The sequence below is a fragment of the Etheostoma cragini genome, chromosome 7, assembly GCF_013103735.1.
Source record: "Etheostoma cragini isolate CJK2018 chromosome 7, CSU_Ecrag_1.0, whole genome shotgun sequence".
Taxonomy (NCBI): Eukaryota; Metazoa; Chordata; class Actinopteri; order Perciformes; family Percidae; genus Etheostoma; species Etheostoma cragini.
Genome location: NC_048413.1, coordinates 25995274 through 26014055, shown reverse-complemented (window position 1 = coordinate 26014055; position 18782 = coordinate 25995274). Strand labels below are relative to the sequence as shown.

Genomic DNA, 18782 nt, shown 5'->3' with positions numbered 1-18782 from the left:
AAAGGCTGCAATGAAACAAAGAGTGAAAAATTTAAAGGGGTCTGAATACTTTCCGTACCCACTGTATATACATATATACACACACACACACACACACACACACACTTAAGCTAACGTTATGCTAGACTTAACGTTAGCTTAATTTCAGATCATATTTAAAATAAGGTTCAGTTATGTAGAGTAAAGTACTAATATAATATTTTAATGTTGGCTAAAATTATCCGTTTGTCAACATAAAACTAGGTAAGTTGACTTTTTTTATAAAAAATAAACCCTTTTTAGGGTTATGCTTGGTACAGTAGTGCCTTGTTAAATACAATGTAGACCACACATACAAGCCCTCAGTTACATTTATAGAACAGAAATATAATCTAATTCAGAATTGCAATATTGGTCTGAAATCATTCCACTCAACACTATTTAAAAAGATGTTCGGTCCAAATGAGTTTGCTTGTATGCTGTTAAAGGTTAAGCTAAAAAAAGGCAACTTTCAACACTTTAATGTGAAGACAATCTGCTAGTATTAAATTAAAATCATATCACATATTCTTGCAATGGTTTATATAACACATAACAGAAAAACACAAAATTCAAAATGATGCCTTATTTACACACAAACAAAACAAAAAAAACACATGGATGAAACAATCTGAGCACAAGAATATAGAGACAGGCAAGTGGCACCAGTAACAGGAAGACAGAACTGTAGAAAGAAGCCATGCACACAGTGAGAAAGAGAAAGCCACACAGAGCTGTGGGCTCACCTGCCCTGTGTGGCCTGAAGCTGCTCTGTGAGTTTAGCCAGGCTAGAGCTGGAAAGGGAACAGAAAGAGAGGAAGGAGGGGGAAAACATCTCAGAAATCGAGCCTTTTTTATTAAGCAGAAATGAAAAAAAGCATGCTGGTGTCCTTATGCCAGAGACCAGACTTGTCTGCAGACAGACGGAATAGTTAAGATTAATTCCACAGCACTCAATCCAAAAGCTGCTAATGACAACTAGTTAAACACAGAAAGCCAGTTTAGTGCCATTAGTTTCAAACAGTGCATTGAAGTATTTTGTACTAGGAGGGAAAATGTCCTACCAGTCCGAGGAGTGCTGTGCCTCAGAGCGATGTTGAACGACCTCCTCAGTAACATTGCTTGCCTGTAAAAATGTTTATACAAGTCTTTAAGATCACAGATAAGGCATCGGATTTTTAACATCAACATGTAACAAGGTACCCGCAGGGTAAACAGATTTTATCTGATTTAATTGTGTCGTGCTGTATTTATCTTATATTATCATTGGTTATGTACTGTAATTGTCTCATTTGTAATTGTCTGATTTTATATGCATCCTTCTAATCCTGAAATGTTTTAAGCCTGGTTAAACCATGTAAAGTACTTTGTAACTTAGTCTGGAAAATAATAATAAAATAATAGTAAGGCCTCATGCAAGAACCATTTAGACATTTCTTTTTTCCCTTCTAAAGATTATTTTTGGGCTTTTCCACCTTTTATGGACAGCATAGCTTGGTGAGAAAGGGGGGGGGGGGGGACATGCAGGAAATCATCACAGGTCAGACTCAAACCCTGGACCTCTGCGTTGAGACATAAGCCTCGGAGTATATATGTGCGCCTGCTCTATCCACTACCACCCTGGCCACAAACACATTTGTTTTTAAGTTGCACTTGCATGTGTGAATTGAGAAACCTTGTCAAATCCATTTTATAGCATTCAGAATGTTGTCTCTGACACTCACAAAATTTACGAGTGGTGCAGCCTATCTAATCCTGTGCTGCGTAGACGCTACTAACTGGTGAATTTATATTTAATAAACTGAAGAACCACTTTGCATCGAAACAGACAGCTAGCTTGGTTAGCCAGAACAGTGCCTGAGAAGTGTAACCCTCGCAGTGAGCAGCAACAGCTAATCCAGGAGGAAACCCACTTGTATTTACTTTGTTTGGACTGGAAGACAAGTGTTGAAATGGTTTACAATGCTTGCCCCGATATTCACCACTTGAATCATCAGTCATGAATTCCTACAATACAGGTGACAAGACCCAGGTTGAAAATTACCAGAATTCTCCTTTTAAAGGGTTTGTTGAATCTGACTTGAAAAGCTCTTAAGAGTAAAGCTCACATAAAATGGAAGAGAAAATGTTGCATGAGCCACCTCAAGCTTTTTCTTGACCTAAAATCCAGAAATCCACCTTTCTTGATCTCAGGTTTGTCTTTTGTAAAGTCTATCCTGCTCATCTGCAGTGCTACATCAGTGCACCGGTTTCTACACCGTGTTACCTGTGCCTGGGCCAGTTTGGCTCGTAGCTGGTCAATGCAGCGCCGCATTCGCTCTCTGTCTTTCTCTCCCTCTTCCCTCTCCTTTTCCAGCTCTTCATTCTTCATCCTCAGCTCTCTCATCCCTTCCTCCAGTTTCTCTTTGTGGCTCTTCAGCAACTGGAGGAACTCGTTGGCACCTTCCACTGGCTGCGGAGAGAGACACAAAAGTGAAAGAACCAAGGATGAATGGATGCACGGAGGGACGTGAAGACCGGAGAGAATTGGATAGAGACAGACCCTGTTCACCCTGGGCTAGAGGACTAACACCAAGCAAAAAGTAGAAATACACAAAGATGTGAGGGAACGCAAACAGAGTTTTACAAAAGGAGAGAGCGAGTGATTTAAAAAAAATAAAAAAAAAGGGATACATTGGTGGTTTTGAGCTGTGTGTAAATGCTGTGCTCCATTCAAAGTAAGAAGGTGTCTAACTATCATTCAATCCATGCTCCTGCTCGGAAATATGAGAAAAAAAACACGGATGACCTCAAGATTTATGTTGCCTAATGTAAGGCACAGCTGGCTGTAACATAGCTGGTGCTGGTTTATTATTAAACATGCTTTTAACGCTGCATGGTGATTAGTGCCAGGTTTGTGTATTTACAGTTCTAACGTCGCAGGCCATCCCATGTTATTTTTCCGAGTGGAAGTCAGGATGTCTAACCTCTGCCTGAATGCAATTGAAGTTAAGGTGGGGGGAAGCATTTAACTAGAGGTGGGACAGCCACAGGGTGTAAGGGTAGGGATCTGATTGCGGGTATGCGGGATGCAGTGAGCAGGCTCACCTGGCCATTTTCCCCGCCCATCATCTCCCCCCATACCTCTGAGACTGAGGTGGAGGGAGAGGGGAGGGTGCTACACACACTTGCATCATCCTAGACACACAGACATACCAGTTAAATAACAAAAATAAACAACACACATAAAACAAATACCACCCGGTATCCACAGTGTCGTGCATCTTACCAGGCTGCGAGGTGGCGTGGTCTGTGTGTGTTGATTCGACTCTTCAACTATCTTCTTCTCCCGCTGGTCTAATGTCTGAAACAAGTGGTTCAAACATCCACAGGAAACATTTAAAAAGCAGAACACCAATTCTTCAGCAGACACAGTTCTAATGTGGTTTCAAGTTGTTGCTCATGTGTGTGTGTGTTTTAGCGGCATACTACTACGGATACTATGGACTAAATAGACGTTTGCTCATTCAGAATGCTCACAGTAATGCTTTGTGGCTGAAAACTTAACGGCAACCTTCTGTCACCAGCCCTCTCAGTGAAAACCCTAATTTGACCATTGCTGCATTCACATCAACACAACATTATAAAATATAACAGTGGAAGCTATGTAATGGTGAAACTCTCCTTTGTTTGCAGCAGCAGACAATGCAAGAAACATTTCTGTGTAAACAGACAATAAAGTTTTATCTTCTCTGAACTCATTTTATATTAACCTGTGCGTATATATTATTATGTACAGTTTGTACTGTATTTATGTTGACACTGCACTACAATAAGGCATTTCTAGGCCTTTATTTGACAGGACAGTTGAAGATGTGAAAGGGAAGAGAGAGAGAGAGAGAGAGAGAGAGAGAGAGAGAGAGAGAGAGAGAGAGAGAGAGAGAGAGAGAGAGAGAGAGAGAGAGAGAGAGAGAGAGAATGACACGCAGCAAAGAGCCAGAGGTCGGAGTTGAACCCGGGCCCGCTGTGTTGAGGAATAAACTTGTAAATAAGGGCAACCGCTCTAACGACTGAGCTATCTAGGCCTCCATAATTGTACTTTTTAAAATAATAATTAATAATAATTTTTTTAGATGATTTTTGGTGTTTTACGCTTTTATTTAATAGGACAGCTAGGTAAGAAAGGGAAGAGAGAGGAAATCGTCACAGGACGGATTCGAACCCTTAACCTCTGTGTCAAGGAGTAAAACTTCTATATATGTGCGCCTGCTCTACCCACTGTTTAAACACTTGCTCTTTTTTACCTTGAATTTGACTGTGAGCAACTGCAACTTAGCAATTTCCCTAAGGAGATCAATAAAGTGTTTTGATTCTGATGTGTTAAAATGTAGCAACCCCGACTGTGTAAATATGAGGAAGCGGATGTGTGACTCTCAACTAGCTAACCTGTGGTCCGTCCAGGGGTCTGGTCTTCGCTGGGCGCCCCTGCAGGTCTTCAGTCTGGCTGGAGCTGCAGCAGTGGTTCGAGGAGGAGGCTGGTCCGTTTACCATGCCCTGTAAGGAGTGGTTTTCCTGGGCCAGCCTCTCCACCAGGGCCCTGGCCTCCTGGAAACGAATGCTGAGAAATTGTCGTTCCCCTCTCGTCTTCTGCTGCCATTCCTCCATCTCCTCGCAACGCTGACGTAAGGCTAGGTTGCTCCGCCGCAAGGCCTCTGGAGGACAGAAGGTAAAAGGAGATGTAGGAGACTGATAGATCATACAGAGTGACACAGAGAAACTATTTCAACAATCACTTTTGAGAAGAAATTTAAAAGATGTCACTGATTCTGTAGTCTTGCAGCATTGCGTAACTGATTCTCCAACCCTCAGATTTTAAAAAGTTAAATCAGTAAAATTATTAAATGAAATCTAAAACTTATCGGTAACCAGTGAAGAGAGACTAAAACAGGGTTGGTATGATATTGTCTTTTAGTATATGTTCAAATCTGAGCAGCTGCATTTTTTACTAGCTAAAGACCCAAGATATTTGTTTTTGGCCCAACCCTGAATACAAATAATTACCATGATCTAACCGAGATGAAATAAAAACATGATGTATGACTTTCCTGAGATCAGGCAGAGAGAAAAAAAGACCAGATTTTAAAAGATTCTCTTAAATTCATAAAAAAAAGCTTAAAGGTAGAGCTGCAAAGATAAATCCATTACTTGTCAATTTTAAATTAATCCCCAACTATTTTGATAATCAATTTTTCTGTTGTTTTCTCTGAATTCTCTTCTTCCACCTTCTAAAATGTGGATATTTTCTTGTTTCTTCTCTCCTTTGTGACAGTAAACTGAGTATCTTTGAGTGGTGGACAAAACAAGACATCTGATTACGTCTTCTTCAAATACTACACCCAGGTTTCTGGCTTCAGGTTTGACATTTAAAGTAGAAGAAGTTACAAAGTTAAAGCAGGTTTGTATTGTGTCAGCATATCAAGTGTCATTGAGAAATATATAATGAAGAATAAATGATTTGGATAATTGAATATTCCAAAAATGAAAACGGATGGTCAACATGTTATGACTGATGGTGTTGCATAGTTTGTCCACCAGAGGGCGATCTACGACATCCCTGCTTCATATCTTCTGTTTGAATTTTTATACATTTTATTTATCTATCAGACCTTTAATATATTTTGATGTTCCTCTGTTCTGTTCTGACAATAAAACAAACTATTGTCATATTATTTTAGTGAGAACTCATAAATAACTACAAATTACAAATGTTAGGGAAATCTGTTTATGTTTGATACATGTATCTGTTTTTTATTTACCATGTAAAGGCTGCTTTACTGTCATGAATACCTCTACTTTTGTACTGACTGTCTTACTAAAAATTGCTTAAAATTTCCTCAGAAATCAAATTTCAACATTTCTACCATATTTTGTACCAGACTTCTTTTAAAATGTTCTATTTCACTCAATCCACAATGCCCAGCTCGACCATAAAATGCAGAGATATGCCATACTTTGAGTGGAGTAAATATGTCTTTATTTCTTTTAAATTATCATTTAATTATGGGAATTAAACCTACCTCTAAGTTGCTGGTTGTCACCCAGCAACCTGGTCACCACTTCATTAGCAGCCAGCTCTGGTGGGACCCTGAGGGTCCCGCCACTCTCTTCTCCTGACATGTCCCACTGCATTGGGCCATCAGGCTGCGGCTGCACCATCCCTGTAGAAACAAGCATGCAGATTATTATTATTAGATTCATTTCTACACATACACACATCATTAGGCCATAAGTAATGCGGGGAACAACACTTCACAAACAACAGTGGCCTACTGTGCTGAAATATGTTCCCCTTTCATGCATTTCCCTTAATTTGAGCCTAACCTCCTAAAACAAACAGTTGTTTTCTGCGATGCTCAATCGGTTGTGATCCCAGGCTAACTTACCATAAAGCTAATCAGTTGTCTCTGCTACGTCTGACCACTAAAGAAGCCCTAAAAAGCATAAATCTAACAGACTACGATACAAGACCCGCATTCATCACCACCACCTCTTCTGATGGGACACATGGCACACCACGCCTCGTCCCGTTAGGCGGCCTGTTCACTTTCTCTTTCAGTTTAATTCCTCGTCACCCTGGTCCATCTTACGTCCGAGGAAATTACCGTCTGGCCTGCTGATAGGCTTTTGTAATAAGACTCAATGGTGAAGTGTCAGTAGTACTGTTATTTGTGCCGTATAACCTACATACAGGTATCTGTGAACAGGACGAAAACATTACGTCATCCCCAACACCATGAGACAGAAAGCTCGACTAAAACACACAACGTTAGCTCGGTTTAAATATTTATTTGACATACATAAAAAACATAAACAAAACTTCTTCTCGTCAATTTGAACTGCTGAAATGACGAAAAGCACGCTACGTTACAACAACGTTGCTTAGCTACTTCTTATACCCGCTCTAAGACAGGGTTAATATCTGTGTCCTACCGCTAGCTAACGTAGCCTTAGATATGTAATAAAGTTAACGTTACAGGTGCGAAAGTCCTCTTACCCTCTCTTCTTTTTCAGTGTTGGTGTCCGGAACAACAGGCGACCAAGCTCTCGGTCACATACAACCTGTCAGTAAGCGTAACGTTGTCTATTTAACGTTAGCCACTGTTAGAAAGCTAGTTAGCTGATGCTAGCGATGTAGCTTTTGAGCTAACTTGGATCATTTAGCAACCAGCCGGGTTTTCTGAGGCACTTGTTGACTGACATAAACAACGACCTACAGCAACAGTATTACCTTCCGAACTGCAGTTTCGTTCCGTTATATTAATATAATATACGTGTTCAGGTAGGTTGAGGATATCTGTCAAAACCGAGGCGAGTGTTGTCAGTTTAGGAAAAATAGCTGGGTTTTTCTGACCCTGAGCTTAGCTTCTCAGGCAGCACTTCCTCTCAGGCTGCAGACAACCTTTATCTTACTGAAGTAGAAATTGTGAAGCAGTATTTGGTAAGTGAGACATCACAATGTAAAGATAATTATGACATAATAAAAGACAAACTAAATAGCAAAGGGGTATCTTCAACCATGTGTTGTAGTTTTGTTTTTGCTCTTTGGGTTAGCACTCTCAGAAAAGATAAGATAAATAATAAAGACTTTTTATTAATCCCACACTGGGGAAATTACTGTGCTACAGTAGGTCAAAAGAAATGTATACACAGCATAGTATCACCAATACACGTTAATTAGACATAGGCGAAAGAATCAGCTGAACAAAAGAAATAGAAAAACACCAATATGTGGGTTGTGTCTTAATACATTTATATTTATGGGTAGTTAATGACTGATGTTGCTGCTATAACACCGGAATTTACCATTTTTCTGGGATCAATAAACATATATCTATCTATCTATCTATCTATCTATCTATCTATCTATCTATCTATCTATCTATCTATCTATCTATCTATCTATCTATCTATCTATTTTTCTCTTGTGTAGGTTCGTTACACTGTCTGTTTATGTGTAAGGTATACACAGTTTGGATGGGAGTGCTTCCTGAGAGACTAAACTCAGGGCATAAACATTCCCGCCTTTCAGGAAATCCCCTTCCTTCTTCCGCAGTGGAAGATGACGTCATCTGGTTGCAGCATTACAGCTTTGCTGATGTGCGCAAAGTGAGAGAAGCTACATGATGCTTTCTATCCCCGCTGCTGGAATTGTTTTAATACTAGCTTGGATATATCCAAGTTACGCGCTCTATTTCCACATAGGAGAGACGGAGAAAAAATGCTTCATTGAAGAAATTCCCGACGAGACCATGGTCATTGGTAAGTCATTGTTGTGAGGTCGTTAGCTTGACGTAGCTAGCTTGACGTAGCTACCAAATGCGAACAGCTGCTACCAGTAAATATGCTGCAATGAATATGACAGTAGCTAGTAAGGACAAACGATGCTTTGCGTTTTGTAGAAACGTCTAATTAATTGTATTTAAGCGTCGTAGGCTGCTGGTTAGCTTCAAAGTTAATAATAGTGTTATTAGCGAGCGAGAGCTAACAGTTAACGTTAACTCTGCTTGAAGGACAGGGCGTAAACGTTACAAAAGAGCAGGTGTGTGTGTGGTGTGTGTGTGTGTGTAAGTGAGTGTGTGTGAGTGTGTGTGAGTGTGTGTGAGTGTGTGTGTGGTGTGTGTGTGGTGTGTGTGTGTGTAAGTGAGTGTGTGTGTGTGTGTGTGAGTGTGTGTGTGTGAGTGTGAGTGAGTGAAGCCAGGATACATAATTGTTAAACAGTTCCAAACCGGATGTGTCAAACAAAGTAATTGGTGCTATGTATTAAGAAAATTACTTCATCGAGAAACTAAATGCTTTTGAAACTTTTATATTGTGCTCCCTGTTTAATATTTCCATTTAGGCCTGCACGATTAATCGTTATAAAATCGTGATCTCGATTCTCCCTGTTCAAGATTAAATTTTTAAATAACTTGGAATTTTTTTAGTGACTTTGATTCTCATTTATGTTTACGAACCGACTGCATCACAAACATTACTACTTTCTTCTGTGAGTTTTAAACATAGACTGTGTACAATAGGTTTTAAAGCGCTGCAACGTCCCCCCTTCTCTTCATTGGAAGAGCAGAGGCTCTTAATGGTTTTTCAGCCTAAATGGAGAATGTAGGGACCCTCTCACTTCTATAGTCTTACATATGTGAAAGAACATAAGATATTAGACATGTATTAAACACATACGCAGATTCTTATGATATATGCAGAGTTGTAGTTTGTTAGATAAGAATGTACCATATGAACTATTATAGATTTAAAAATTTAAATATGAGTTTTACTGTGTGAAGCCTTTTGTAAAACAAACAAGTTAGATCATGATCATTTCAATTACATATGATTGTATATTTAAGGATTTGAAAATGTTGATTTATGATACTTTGAACCATGAACTGCATTTAATATTCTCAGTTATTATTTTCAGCTATTGTTTGTTGTTTATTTACTTTTATTTATTTATCTATACTTGCCTTTATTTTACGTGTTTTTATTTTTCTGGCACTTTAGGTTACATTTAGTTAAATACCCCCGATTTGCTATACTAATATTTCTACTGATTCTAATTTTAATCCCCTTTTGTCACGTACAGTAACAGTCAAAACGTTTGGACATGCTTTCTCATTTAAATGATTACTGCAGTTCCTTATGACACATACGTGTTTGTTGCTTTTCCTGAAAGGTAAATACAGGACTCAGCTGTGGGACAAGCACTCAAATTCATTCCTGGCAGCCACTCCTGGCCTTGGGATGCATGTGGAGATCAAGGATCCCGATACAAAGGTAAGCACGGAGGAGGCGTTATTAACTATGTAAATACCGTACATATCCACACTCCTTATATTACTTTATTTATATTTCTACTCTGATATTTCTACTATTTGTGAAACTGCAACACAGTTTCCCTTCGAGGATCAATAAAGTATTTCTGATCCTGATTTAAAAACACATCCACATACATATGGATAGAGGCTAAGGATTTGGTCTTGTCTCCCCCAGATTATCCTCTCTCGTCAGTATGGGTCGGACGGACGGTTCACCTTCACCTCCCACACGCCTGGGGAACATCAGATCTGTTTGCACTCAAACTCCACCAAGATGGCTCTGTTTTCAGGAGGAAAACTGGTATGAATGTAGTCGCTGTTTTGGTTGTGGTTTTTTCATCAAAGTGTTCGACCCAAATGTTCAATGTGTTCACAACACGGTCATTATACTAAACTTAAACTAAAAAAAGCAGTAAAAATGATTTTAGTGAACTGAAACCTTTAAGAAAAACTAAACTGCAACTATAGTCCCAGGTTAAAAAAAATAAATAAACTAATTTCAGTCTTAGTTTTTTAGCTTTGATGTATTACTACTCGAAAAAACATAGAAAACCTGTGACATTGATCGACAGAAACTTAACACAAGTGGCATGCTCATGCACATTACAGGAGCGCAAACAAAGCAACCGTGTATATGCTCTATGTATGTAACTGCGTACTTCTGAGACATTATACACATACTTGTATTTGTATAATATTTAAAATCCGATGTGCCAATATATCGGCCAATATATATTTTTACAAAATTTGTTATTTGTAGTTATGAGTTCTCACTAAAATAATATTTTTTTGTTTTCACAACAGAACAGAGAGACATCAAAATATATTAAAGTTCGAATAAATAAAATGTAGAAAAAAGATACACTTAAGATATGAAGCAAGTCCAAAAACACATTAACAAAAAAAAAATCTGTGTTGCCAACAGAGAGAGCGTCCTCTGGTGGACAAACTATGAAACGCCAACACTCATAACATGGTTTACAGTCCGTTTTTACTTTTTAAATATTCATTTAGCAGACTAATTTTTGTCATTAGAAATGATTCTGTATCATGATTATGAATATTTAAAAAACAAAACAAAACAAACAACAACAATCAGGAGACTGGGCTTTTTCGGGAGGGGGGGCTTAAAGAGACAAACGCTAAAAATTGTGCATTTGAGACCGAGGGTAAAAACAGGTATATTTAGACAGTTTGAGTGAAAATAATGTGTTTTGTGAACATTAAATCATGTAAACATATTCTAGTAGTAACCCAAAATACAAGTTTGAACCTAATGAATTAGCATGACAAGGGACCTTAAACGTCCTCAAGTTACCAGCACGTAGATTCCAATGATGTCTCCCTAACGTTGCAGAGAGTTCATCTGGATATTCAGGTGGGAGAACATACCAACAACTACCCGGAAATCGCAGCTAAGGACAAGCTCACCGAGCTGCAGCTGCGAGTCCGACAGCTGCTGGACCAAATCGAACAGATCCAGAAGGAGCAGAACTATCAGAGGGTCAGTAAAACAAAACAAGTACACCAAGTAATGCGTGCAATGATGTTGATAAGGTCTATTTTCTGCTAATGCCATTAGACCGCTCTAGTAACGCCGGTGTGCGTCGTGTCTCTTACAGTATCGCGAGGAGCGGTTTCGCATGACGAGTGAGAGCACCAACCAGCGCGTCCTCTGGTGGTCCATCGCTCAGACCCTCATCCTCATCGTCACCGGCGTTTGGCAGATGAAGCACCTCAAAAGCTTCTTCGAGGCCAAGAAACTGGTGTAATGTCCGTCAGAGCAACGGCGGCATTGGGAAAACAACAGAAACCAGAGTAGACAGACTTGACCGAGCAGAATGGAGAGAGACGCCCACCGTGGTCTTAATATCAGCCATGAAGGGTATGAGCTAACTCCGAGGCGCTTATCAGTCCTGGGCAATGCGTCTTTTCCTCGTAAATGTTCTAGGCTATTTATACGTTATTTTACAACACAGTAACACAGCATTCAAATTGCCTTTTTTGTTGTTGTGTTCTCTTGAAAACACTGGACATGTCCTTCTTTTATCTTCCCTTTCAAGAAGCAGCAGAGACGTTAGTGGACTGAGGTTGTTTTTAAGGCCAAATGTTAAAGCTCTCGCAAGTAATAACCCGGGTAGATTTATTTATACGTGATTTAATGTTGTCAATTTGTTTGTCATTGTTGCACATTTTTATTTTCAGGTTTGATAACTTCTAACCCTATTTATTCCTTAATCAAAAACGCTTAACTTTAAAGCTGCTCTAAGCGATGTCGGGTGACGGCACTTCTTGTTGATGCTAAACAAAACTGAGACTAGCTCGGGTGAGGGAGGGGTGAGGGAGGGGCGAGCTAGTCTGCGGTACGTGACAACAAATGTTTTAGCCTAAAAAACGCATGACATGACTTAGAGCACCTTCAACCGTTGCATTTAGCATGAGGAAGCAGTATACAACCCCTTACTACATGGCTCACTACGGAGTAATAAAGTTGTAAGCAGCGTTTAGGTAATTTTAAGGGTCTATTAATCTATTTATGAACAATTATAACCTCCCATTTAGCATTCGTAACTTATTCATAAACACGTTTATCAAAGATTTAATTTAAAGGTCCCATGGCATGAAAATTTCACTTTTATGACGTTTTTTTAAACAATAATAGGAGTTCCCCCAGCTTGTATATGGTCCCTACTGGCTAGAAATGGCTCTGCCTTTGGGACAATGAAAACGGTCATAACACATGGCATGGCTCATACTAGGGAAAGCTCACTGTGGGACTGGCTCTAGTGGCTGTAATTCTGCACCAAGGCTGAATTTTAAGAAAGAAACTTAATATATGGTATTAGGAAACCACTAAGGTCTATATTTAAAAGCACCATTTCATGGGACCTTTAACAAAAATCCTCTGTATTGTTGAAAATTAGTTTAAACTGTTGTACACAAGGACAAGTCAGTCAGAGTAGGGGTGGGAATCTCTGGGCACCTCATGCTTCGATTCCCATTCAGAGGCCAACGATTACATTTTAAACCAATTAAGGAATTTTTATGTACATTTCCATGTATGATGTACTCTGTTTTCTAATCACTTCCTAGACAAAGCTTAGATTTTGACATTTATTTGTCACTATAGTTTAAATGAAAGGTTTTGTCTACTGAGGTTTTTAGTCATTCCATGCTCAAGCCTTCAACATGCTTGTGAACGTCCCCTTCTCCCACAGTGATCCTCCATGTCAGAGGCTCAGACACGTTTAAAGGTGGAGAGTTGGCTTCTTTGAACATGAAACATGAGGTGGTCAGAGGTTCTGAATCAGGAGTTTGAAGTCTACCTGCTGGTTTTCTTCCAGAGCTTTCAGCCTCAACGGGTTGCTTTCATCAGCTAATGTACGGAAGGTATATTTACAATGAAATGCATCATTACATAAATACAACTATAGTGATTATAATACATACGACGTATGTACATACATTAAAACGCCTAGTTCATATTCCTACATTATAAATGTCTCATCTGTTTATACACCAGGTGCAATTGCTTCACAGGGGAAGTCATAATTGTTGACTAATGTAATTATATCCGCTTAACTATATGTTAGTGTTTATATGATGCTTGTGAGTGTGAAATGGAAGGGTAACCATGCTTCCTTCTACCGACTGTACATAGTTTCTAGCTAGAGTTCAGTTTCCTGTACATTTTACCAGAGCTGAGTCCGTAGATCCAGTTTGTTATACACATCTAATAACAGGGTTCTACTGTCTGTTGTAAATAACAGGTATAGTGGATTCACTGCCCTGGTAATTTTCTAATGCCTTTTACACTGATTAAATGCCTTTTTGTGTTTTTTCCAATTGTGTCACCAGGTGTTTTAGTGTCGTAAATCGTATTTATTGAGCAGAGTAACCTGTCTAATTGCGGAGCTTAAGCCAGATGCACTGTCATTTCTATTGGCTATTGTGGTTTCATTTAGCAATGCCAGACAGCATTGTAATACAAATTCTGTTCATTCAGATTCATGAGTTATTTGAAGGGAATATAGTCGGTCAGTGGGTTCACTTAAACAAGGTCAACTTTTTGTTTTTTTCTTAACATGCAAAGTGTAAGTATAAAAGATCATTTCTTGAGACAATTCAGAAATTACATTTCTTTTTGAAGTTGAATCGTCACTTTAAAAAGGATTGTAATTTTCACTGCGGTCCAGATGTCACCTTCATGTGTTTAATAAAGAAACTTTGGCCAAACTACTTTCTTTGATGTTATTTTTGTCACTTTGCCCCAACTACGACAAAAAATATCACCGGCAAATGGCATGACATTTTCAACCAAAACATTTTATTGCTTGGCTTTGTCCTCCCTCAGAACAAGATCCAAACAGTGCTGAAACGCTCCACTAAGACAGCAACTACACCTTTATCGATCACGTTTTCTTTTAATCACTGAAAATGAAAGCACTTTTCATGGAGACCGGAAAAAAAACAGACTTTGTGACATCTTTGTAAAAGCCACTGCAACAATGCCATGATAGCTGCAGTAGAAAAAAAAACAACTAAAAACTAAACCAAATCAGCACTTTGCATAGATTCCCCTCCCCCCCCGCCTTTCTTTTTCAATGCACCACAACATAGCACAGACACAAAAATAACACTTTCATCAGGTTTACTCTTGGATTTGTTGATATCAAGAATAGAGATCTGACACATTAAGTACACCATAAGAAACAATATCCAACAGACAATGCTATGGCATTATAAAGGGATCCGTGATTTATTAAATCAAGTCTTTGTTTCGAAGCATACACTGTACCGCGTGGCGTCCCTGATCTCTGGGACGCTGTGCACAATCGATGCTCCGTTTCAGCATGGCCACGTGTGTTGGAAAGGTACAAAATATCGCATCAGCGCAACAAACCCAAACAAATCCTCCCTGCTATCTGGAAAACTTGTGTGAAATCGTTTTTCAATAGTTGTACATTTGTGTTGTAGACGGTAATCTTGGAGGAGACGGTTCCGTGGGAAGGAAGTCAAAGCACTATAGGTTAGTAACACACTAATAAAAATTAAAAAAAAGTAAAACTACTTTTGTAGTGAATGCCACTTTTTAATGCTTAAAAGAGCAAGAAGGGCACTCAAAAAAAGTGGAGAGAATTAGGCAATTACACTTTAAAAGTACGCAAGAATTCTGCAATCATAGCTCCACGTGGCTCTGTGGAAGTCATCTGCTTCACTGCTCTAGTCAGTCTGCATGTGAAGAGTGTTTTTTTCTATTCTTTCTTAAAAAAAAGGTATTTATCAGAGGAGGAGAAGACGCTCTTCTTAGTGTCCAGACACAGTGAGGTGCTGCATCTTCTTGGCGGCCTCTTCGGACACCGACTTGGCCGTTTTCTCGGGGCTGGGGGCTGGGCTGGGCTGCGGGCTGGGGTTTGGAGTGTTTGCTGCACTGTTGGGATAATCTCTGTTGCCGAATATGATGCTACCCACTCGCACGTTGGTGGAGCCCACCTCGATCTTCAATGCATGGGAGTACACACACGTGTTTAGTGCAGGAAATAAAACCCTCAGTGAACATATTAGACAGCAAGAGTCTTAATGAGTATGATGTAATGACTTACAAGGATTAATAACATTGTTATCAAATCTAGTAATAGCCATACAATGTATGCAAATTGTAAATATAATTGTCCAATATTTATATCACCATATCACAATCAGCTTTATTTGCCAGGTATGACGACACATAGGAGGATTTTTCTTTGGAGCATCGTTACTCACAGTGTGCTTACACATACAGTACAACCAAAACAAAAACATACACACTAATATATACATACTATAAACAGAAACAATATAGAGGCATGAGTGCATTGAAGAGTTCAATCAAATTATTTAAATGTGGAGCATAGTGCAAAGGATACTGGGATAAATAGTATTATGGTATTATATTACAATATGAACAGTATGAACATATGAACAGTTCTGAAATAAAAAATGAGACAATATAAAAATGACTCAAATTCAGTAAGTCTGACTTGACATCCAATCTGGGTTTTAGCACTTTTTAAATAATGGACACGTATAGCTATAGTGCGTAGTGGAGCTTTAAGTACCTTATGTGAATTTGTGACCTCTTAAAATACAATAATTGTGGAATACATTCCAGCTATGACTTGCTGCTATGGGGCCTGGTAGAATTTAGAAATGCTGATTAAGAGTAGTACTCGGGGCGCCCGGGTAGCTCAGTTGGAAGAGCGGGCGCCCATATACAGTATATCCCTCGTGTTGTCTTCCTGTAGACCAACATTTAGTTTTTCTGGGTCAAAGTTTTAAGTTAAAACCTCATTGAGACACTTTTGTCACTTTTCACTTTCTTTGTCCATTTCTCTGGACATTTTTGTTGTTTTCTTGACTAAGTTTTTGAAGTTTTCTCCGACATTTGTTGTCACTTTTTGACGTTTTCTAACTTTTCACAAAGTTCTTACTCAGTTCCATTGTCTTTGTCGAACATTTCCGCGTTTTTTGTTGTTTTTCCTATTTTTTCTGTCAGTTTTTTAAGTCTTCTTAAATCTTTTTTTGTAATGCTATGAAATTAAATAAAACACCCAGATTTGATGAAAATTGTAAACTGATCCGTTATTTATCTTTTGAGGAGCGTTGTGTTGAACCATCCACGTTATTTAGTTTTACAATTTGGTTAAAGGAAACACAAATTTCTTACTTAGAAACTTTTTGAAAATAGGTCAAATTTAACCCTGAAGACAACAGGAGGGGTACATATACTCCTCGACTGCGACCCTTTGCTACGTGTCATTACCCCCTCTCTCTCCACTATCATGTCTTCTGCTGTCCTATCAAAATAAAGGCTGAAAAGGCCCACAAAATAATCTTAAAAAATAAATAAATAAATAAAGTGGTACGCACCGCATGTTCAAAGTCTGTGGACATACCCATGCTGAGTTCGACGTCCTCCAGAGGCATCTTCAGAGCGTCACACACCTCCTGCCTCCGACTCAGCAGCATCTACAGGAGGGACACGTTGTGGACATTACAAGGGAGGACGAGGAGATGCCGCCGCGTGATAATGAATTCCACCAAAAAGTAACCTACTGATAAAAGAACTGGTAACATTATAGCGTATTAAGGCGGAGGACACATTCAGAAACCTGTATCTCACTCAAAATAACACCCCAAATCCCGGAAAAAGGGACTTTTTTCATAATAAGGGGACTTTAATTATGCTCAAACTGGGGATACCTAGGGTTTTATTGTTGTTTTAAATACACACAATGTTTTAGTCCACTATAGTACTGATCTAATGGGCGGCACGCTGGCTCGGTGCTTAGCACTGCGGCCTCACAGCAAGTAGGTTCGATCCCCGGTCCAGGCAGGACCCTTTGTCGTTGGAGTTTGCATGTTCTCCACACTTGTTTGTGTGGGTTTCCTCCTTGTGCTCCAGGTTTTCCTCCCACAATAAAGACTTGCATGCTACGTAACTATTACTACAGTTGAAAATCAGCCGTCTGGCTAACATTGTCAAATGTTGATTAATGTGCATTGTCCTCATAAACACATGTTAAATAGTTTAGCGCTGTACGATTGGTGCACATAGAAAAAAAAGTTAAAACAAAAAATGTTTTTTATCAGTCTTTTGTACCTGAAAGTCGGGATTGGGCCCCAGGGTGAGGTCGTAGCCGTAGCGTCCAATGGTCATGAGTCCTAAGAAGTGCAGGGCAGAGCACTGGGACACGATGTGTTTCACTGTGTCCACCGTCTCCTCTGGCGGCAGCCCGTGTTTACCTACAACACACATTCATTGTACTGTTGGTGAACAAGTAGTCTCGCATGGCCGGACCTTCCTCCACAGCACGGCACAGGAGGGCAAGGTGGAGGCGGGGGGTGTGGCCTTGACCAACTGCCACTTTTCTTGTTTGACAGCCATGATGTCTCTCTCTCATGGGTGGGCCAAATTCTCTGGGCGGTCAAAGCACAGAAAGGGAAGGTAACCTTGCTCTTTATGACCTCATAAGGGGCAAGATTCCAGATCGGCCCATCTGAGCTTTCATTTTCACAAAGGTAGACCAGGACACCCAGGGCTTGGTTTACACCTATTGCTATTTCTAGCCACTGGGGGACTTGAGGCAGAATGGGGAAACTCAAAATAATGTTAAAAAACCTCATAAAGTAAAATTGTCATGCCATAGGACCTTTAATGTAGCACGTGTTTGACATGCGCTCCCAAAACAAGAGTGATGAAATCAACATAAACATTTTGTCTTGTCTGTGTTTTTTATACCAGTATGAACCTGTGTGTCTGAAATAAAGCTGAATTGAACACTAACTCTGTTCTCCGCTGGTGTTGAGCTGCACCATGATCTTTAGCCTCTGCGTGCTGGCTCCTCTGATGCGCTGCCATGAGCTGTTGACCCGGTCAGCCAGTTTCGCCGAGTCGACCGTCTCCACAAGGAACAGGTTTGGCACGCCTGGGACACAGAAAGACAGGAGACAGAAAGACAAGACCCAGTCGGCGCTGGGTTGCTCAACATGTAGCTGGAGCAGGAGAGTCGACGGTCACTCACCCAAAAGTTTGTTGACATTATTCTTCTGTAGATGGCCGATAAAGTGCCACTTGATGTCTGCACACGAGTCTAAAATCTTAATGAAGAAAAAAAACAAAAACTTCTGTTGACGCTTTTTATCGATGTTTTGAACTTTTTCTTAAGTTTTTGTCCCTTTTTCAACACTTTTGACCATTTTTGAATGTTTGTCCCTTTTTTTGACACTACGTAACACTAACTTATTAACTTTAGTTTTACAGTTATTTTTGGGAAAAAATAATGTCTGTTGTATGTTTTGTATTTTTATTAAAAAATGAAAAATAAATAAATTGTTTATCACAAAAACCCTAATCAAAGGGGGGGGGGGGGGGGG

At 39.5% G+C, this 18782-nt stretch overlaps 3 protein-coding genes across 14 annotated transcripts in view; 1 reads left to right on the top strand and 2 right to left on the bottom strand.

Annotated features, from left to right (window-relative positions):
- ikbkg (inhibitor of nuclear factor kappa B kinase regulatory subunit gamma) overlaps window positions 1–7399 on the bottom strand; it is a 13846-nt gene extending 6447 nt beyond the window's left edge. Inside the window, exons 1-8 of one of the 9 annotated variants that reach the window (XM_034875781.1) lie at window positions 7052–7399; window positions 6075–6215; window positions 4444–4709; window positions 3287–3361; window positions 3106–3195; window positions 2285–2470; window positions 1083–1144; window positions 765–812 (exon numbers count right to left, since the gene is read on the bottom strand). In XM_034875781.1, coding sequence (XP_034731672.1) covers window positions 765–812; window positions 1083–1144; window positions 2285–2470; window positions 3106–3195; window positions 3287–3361; window positions 4444–4709; window positions 6075–6213 — 866 coding nt within the window. In that variant the 5' untranslated portion in view covers window positions 6214–6215; window positions 7052–7399. Of the gene's footprint in view, window positions 1–764; window positions 813–1082; window positions 1145–2284; window positions 2471–3105; window positions 3196–3286; window positions 3362–4443; window positions 4710–6074; window positions 6216–6440; window positions 6461–7051 lie in introns of those variants that run through there. The other 8 variants (XM_034875783.1, XM_034875782.1, XM_034875784.1 and 5 more) reach the window with 8 other exon arrangements.
- A 687-nt stretch (window positions 7400–8086) lies between these two features.
- tmed4 (transmembrane p24 trafficking protein 4) overlaps window positions 8087–18782 on the top strand; it is a 16586-nt gene continuing 5890 nt past the window's right edge. Inside the window, exons 1-7 of one of the 3 annotated variants that reach the window (XM_034875797.1) lie at window positions 8087–8316; window positions 9725–9825; window positions 10042–10167; window positions 11224–11370; window positions 11489–11639; window positions 12632–12637; window positions 16504–16507. In XM_034875797.1, coding sequence (XP_034731688.1) covers window positions 8178–8316; window positions 9725–9825; window positions 10042–10167; window positions 11224–11370; window positions 11489–11638 — 663 coding nt within the window. In that variant the 5' untranslated portion in view covers window positions 8087–8177 and the 3' untranslated portion in view covers window position 11639; window positions 12632–12637; window positions 16504–16507. Of the gene's footprint in view, window positions 8317–9724; window positions 9826–10041; window positions 10168–11223; window positions 11371–11488; window positions 11640–12631; window positions 12638–16329; window positions 16340–16503; window positions 16508–18782 lie in introns of all 3 variants that reach the window. The other 2 variants (XM_034875798.1, XM_034875796.1) reach the window with 2 other exon arrangements.
- The window catches only part of plpbp (pyridoxal phosphate binding protein), a 6268-nt gene continuing 1804 nt past the window's right edge, over window positions 14319–18782 (bottom strand). For both annotated transcript variants that reach the window (XM_034875794.1, XM_034875795.1), the window contains exons 4-8: window positions 18431–18506; window positions 18194–18334; window positions 17509–17651; window positions 16776–16874; window positions 14319–15365 (exon numbers count right to left, since the gene is read on the bottom strand). In XM_034875794.1, the coding sequence (XP_034731685.1) occupies window positions 15174–15365; window positions 16776–16874; window positions 17509–17651; window positions 18194–18334; window positions 18431–18506 (651 nt within the window). In that variant the 3' untranslated portion in view covers window positions 14319–15173. The remainder of the gene's footprint in view (window positions 15366–16775; window positions 16875–17508; window positions 17652–18193; window positions 18335–18430; window positions 18507–18782) is intronic.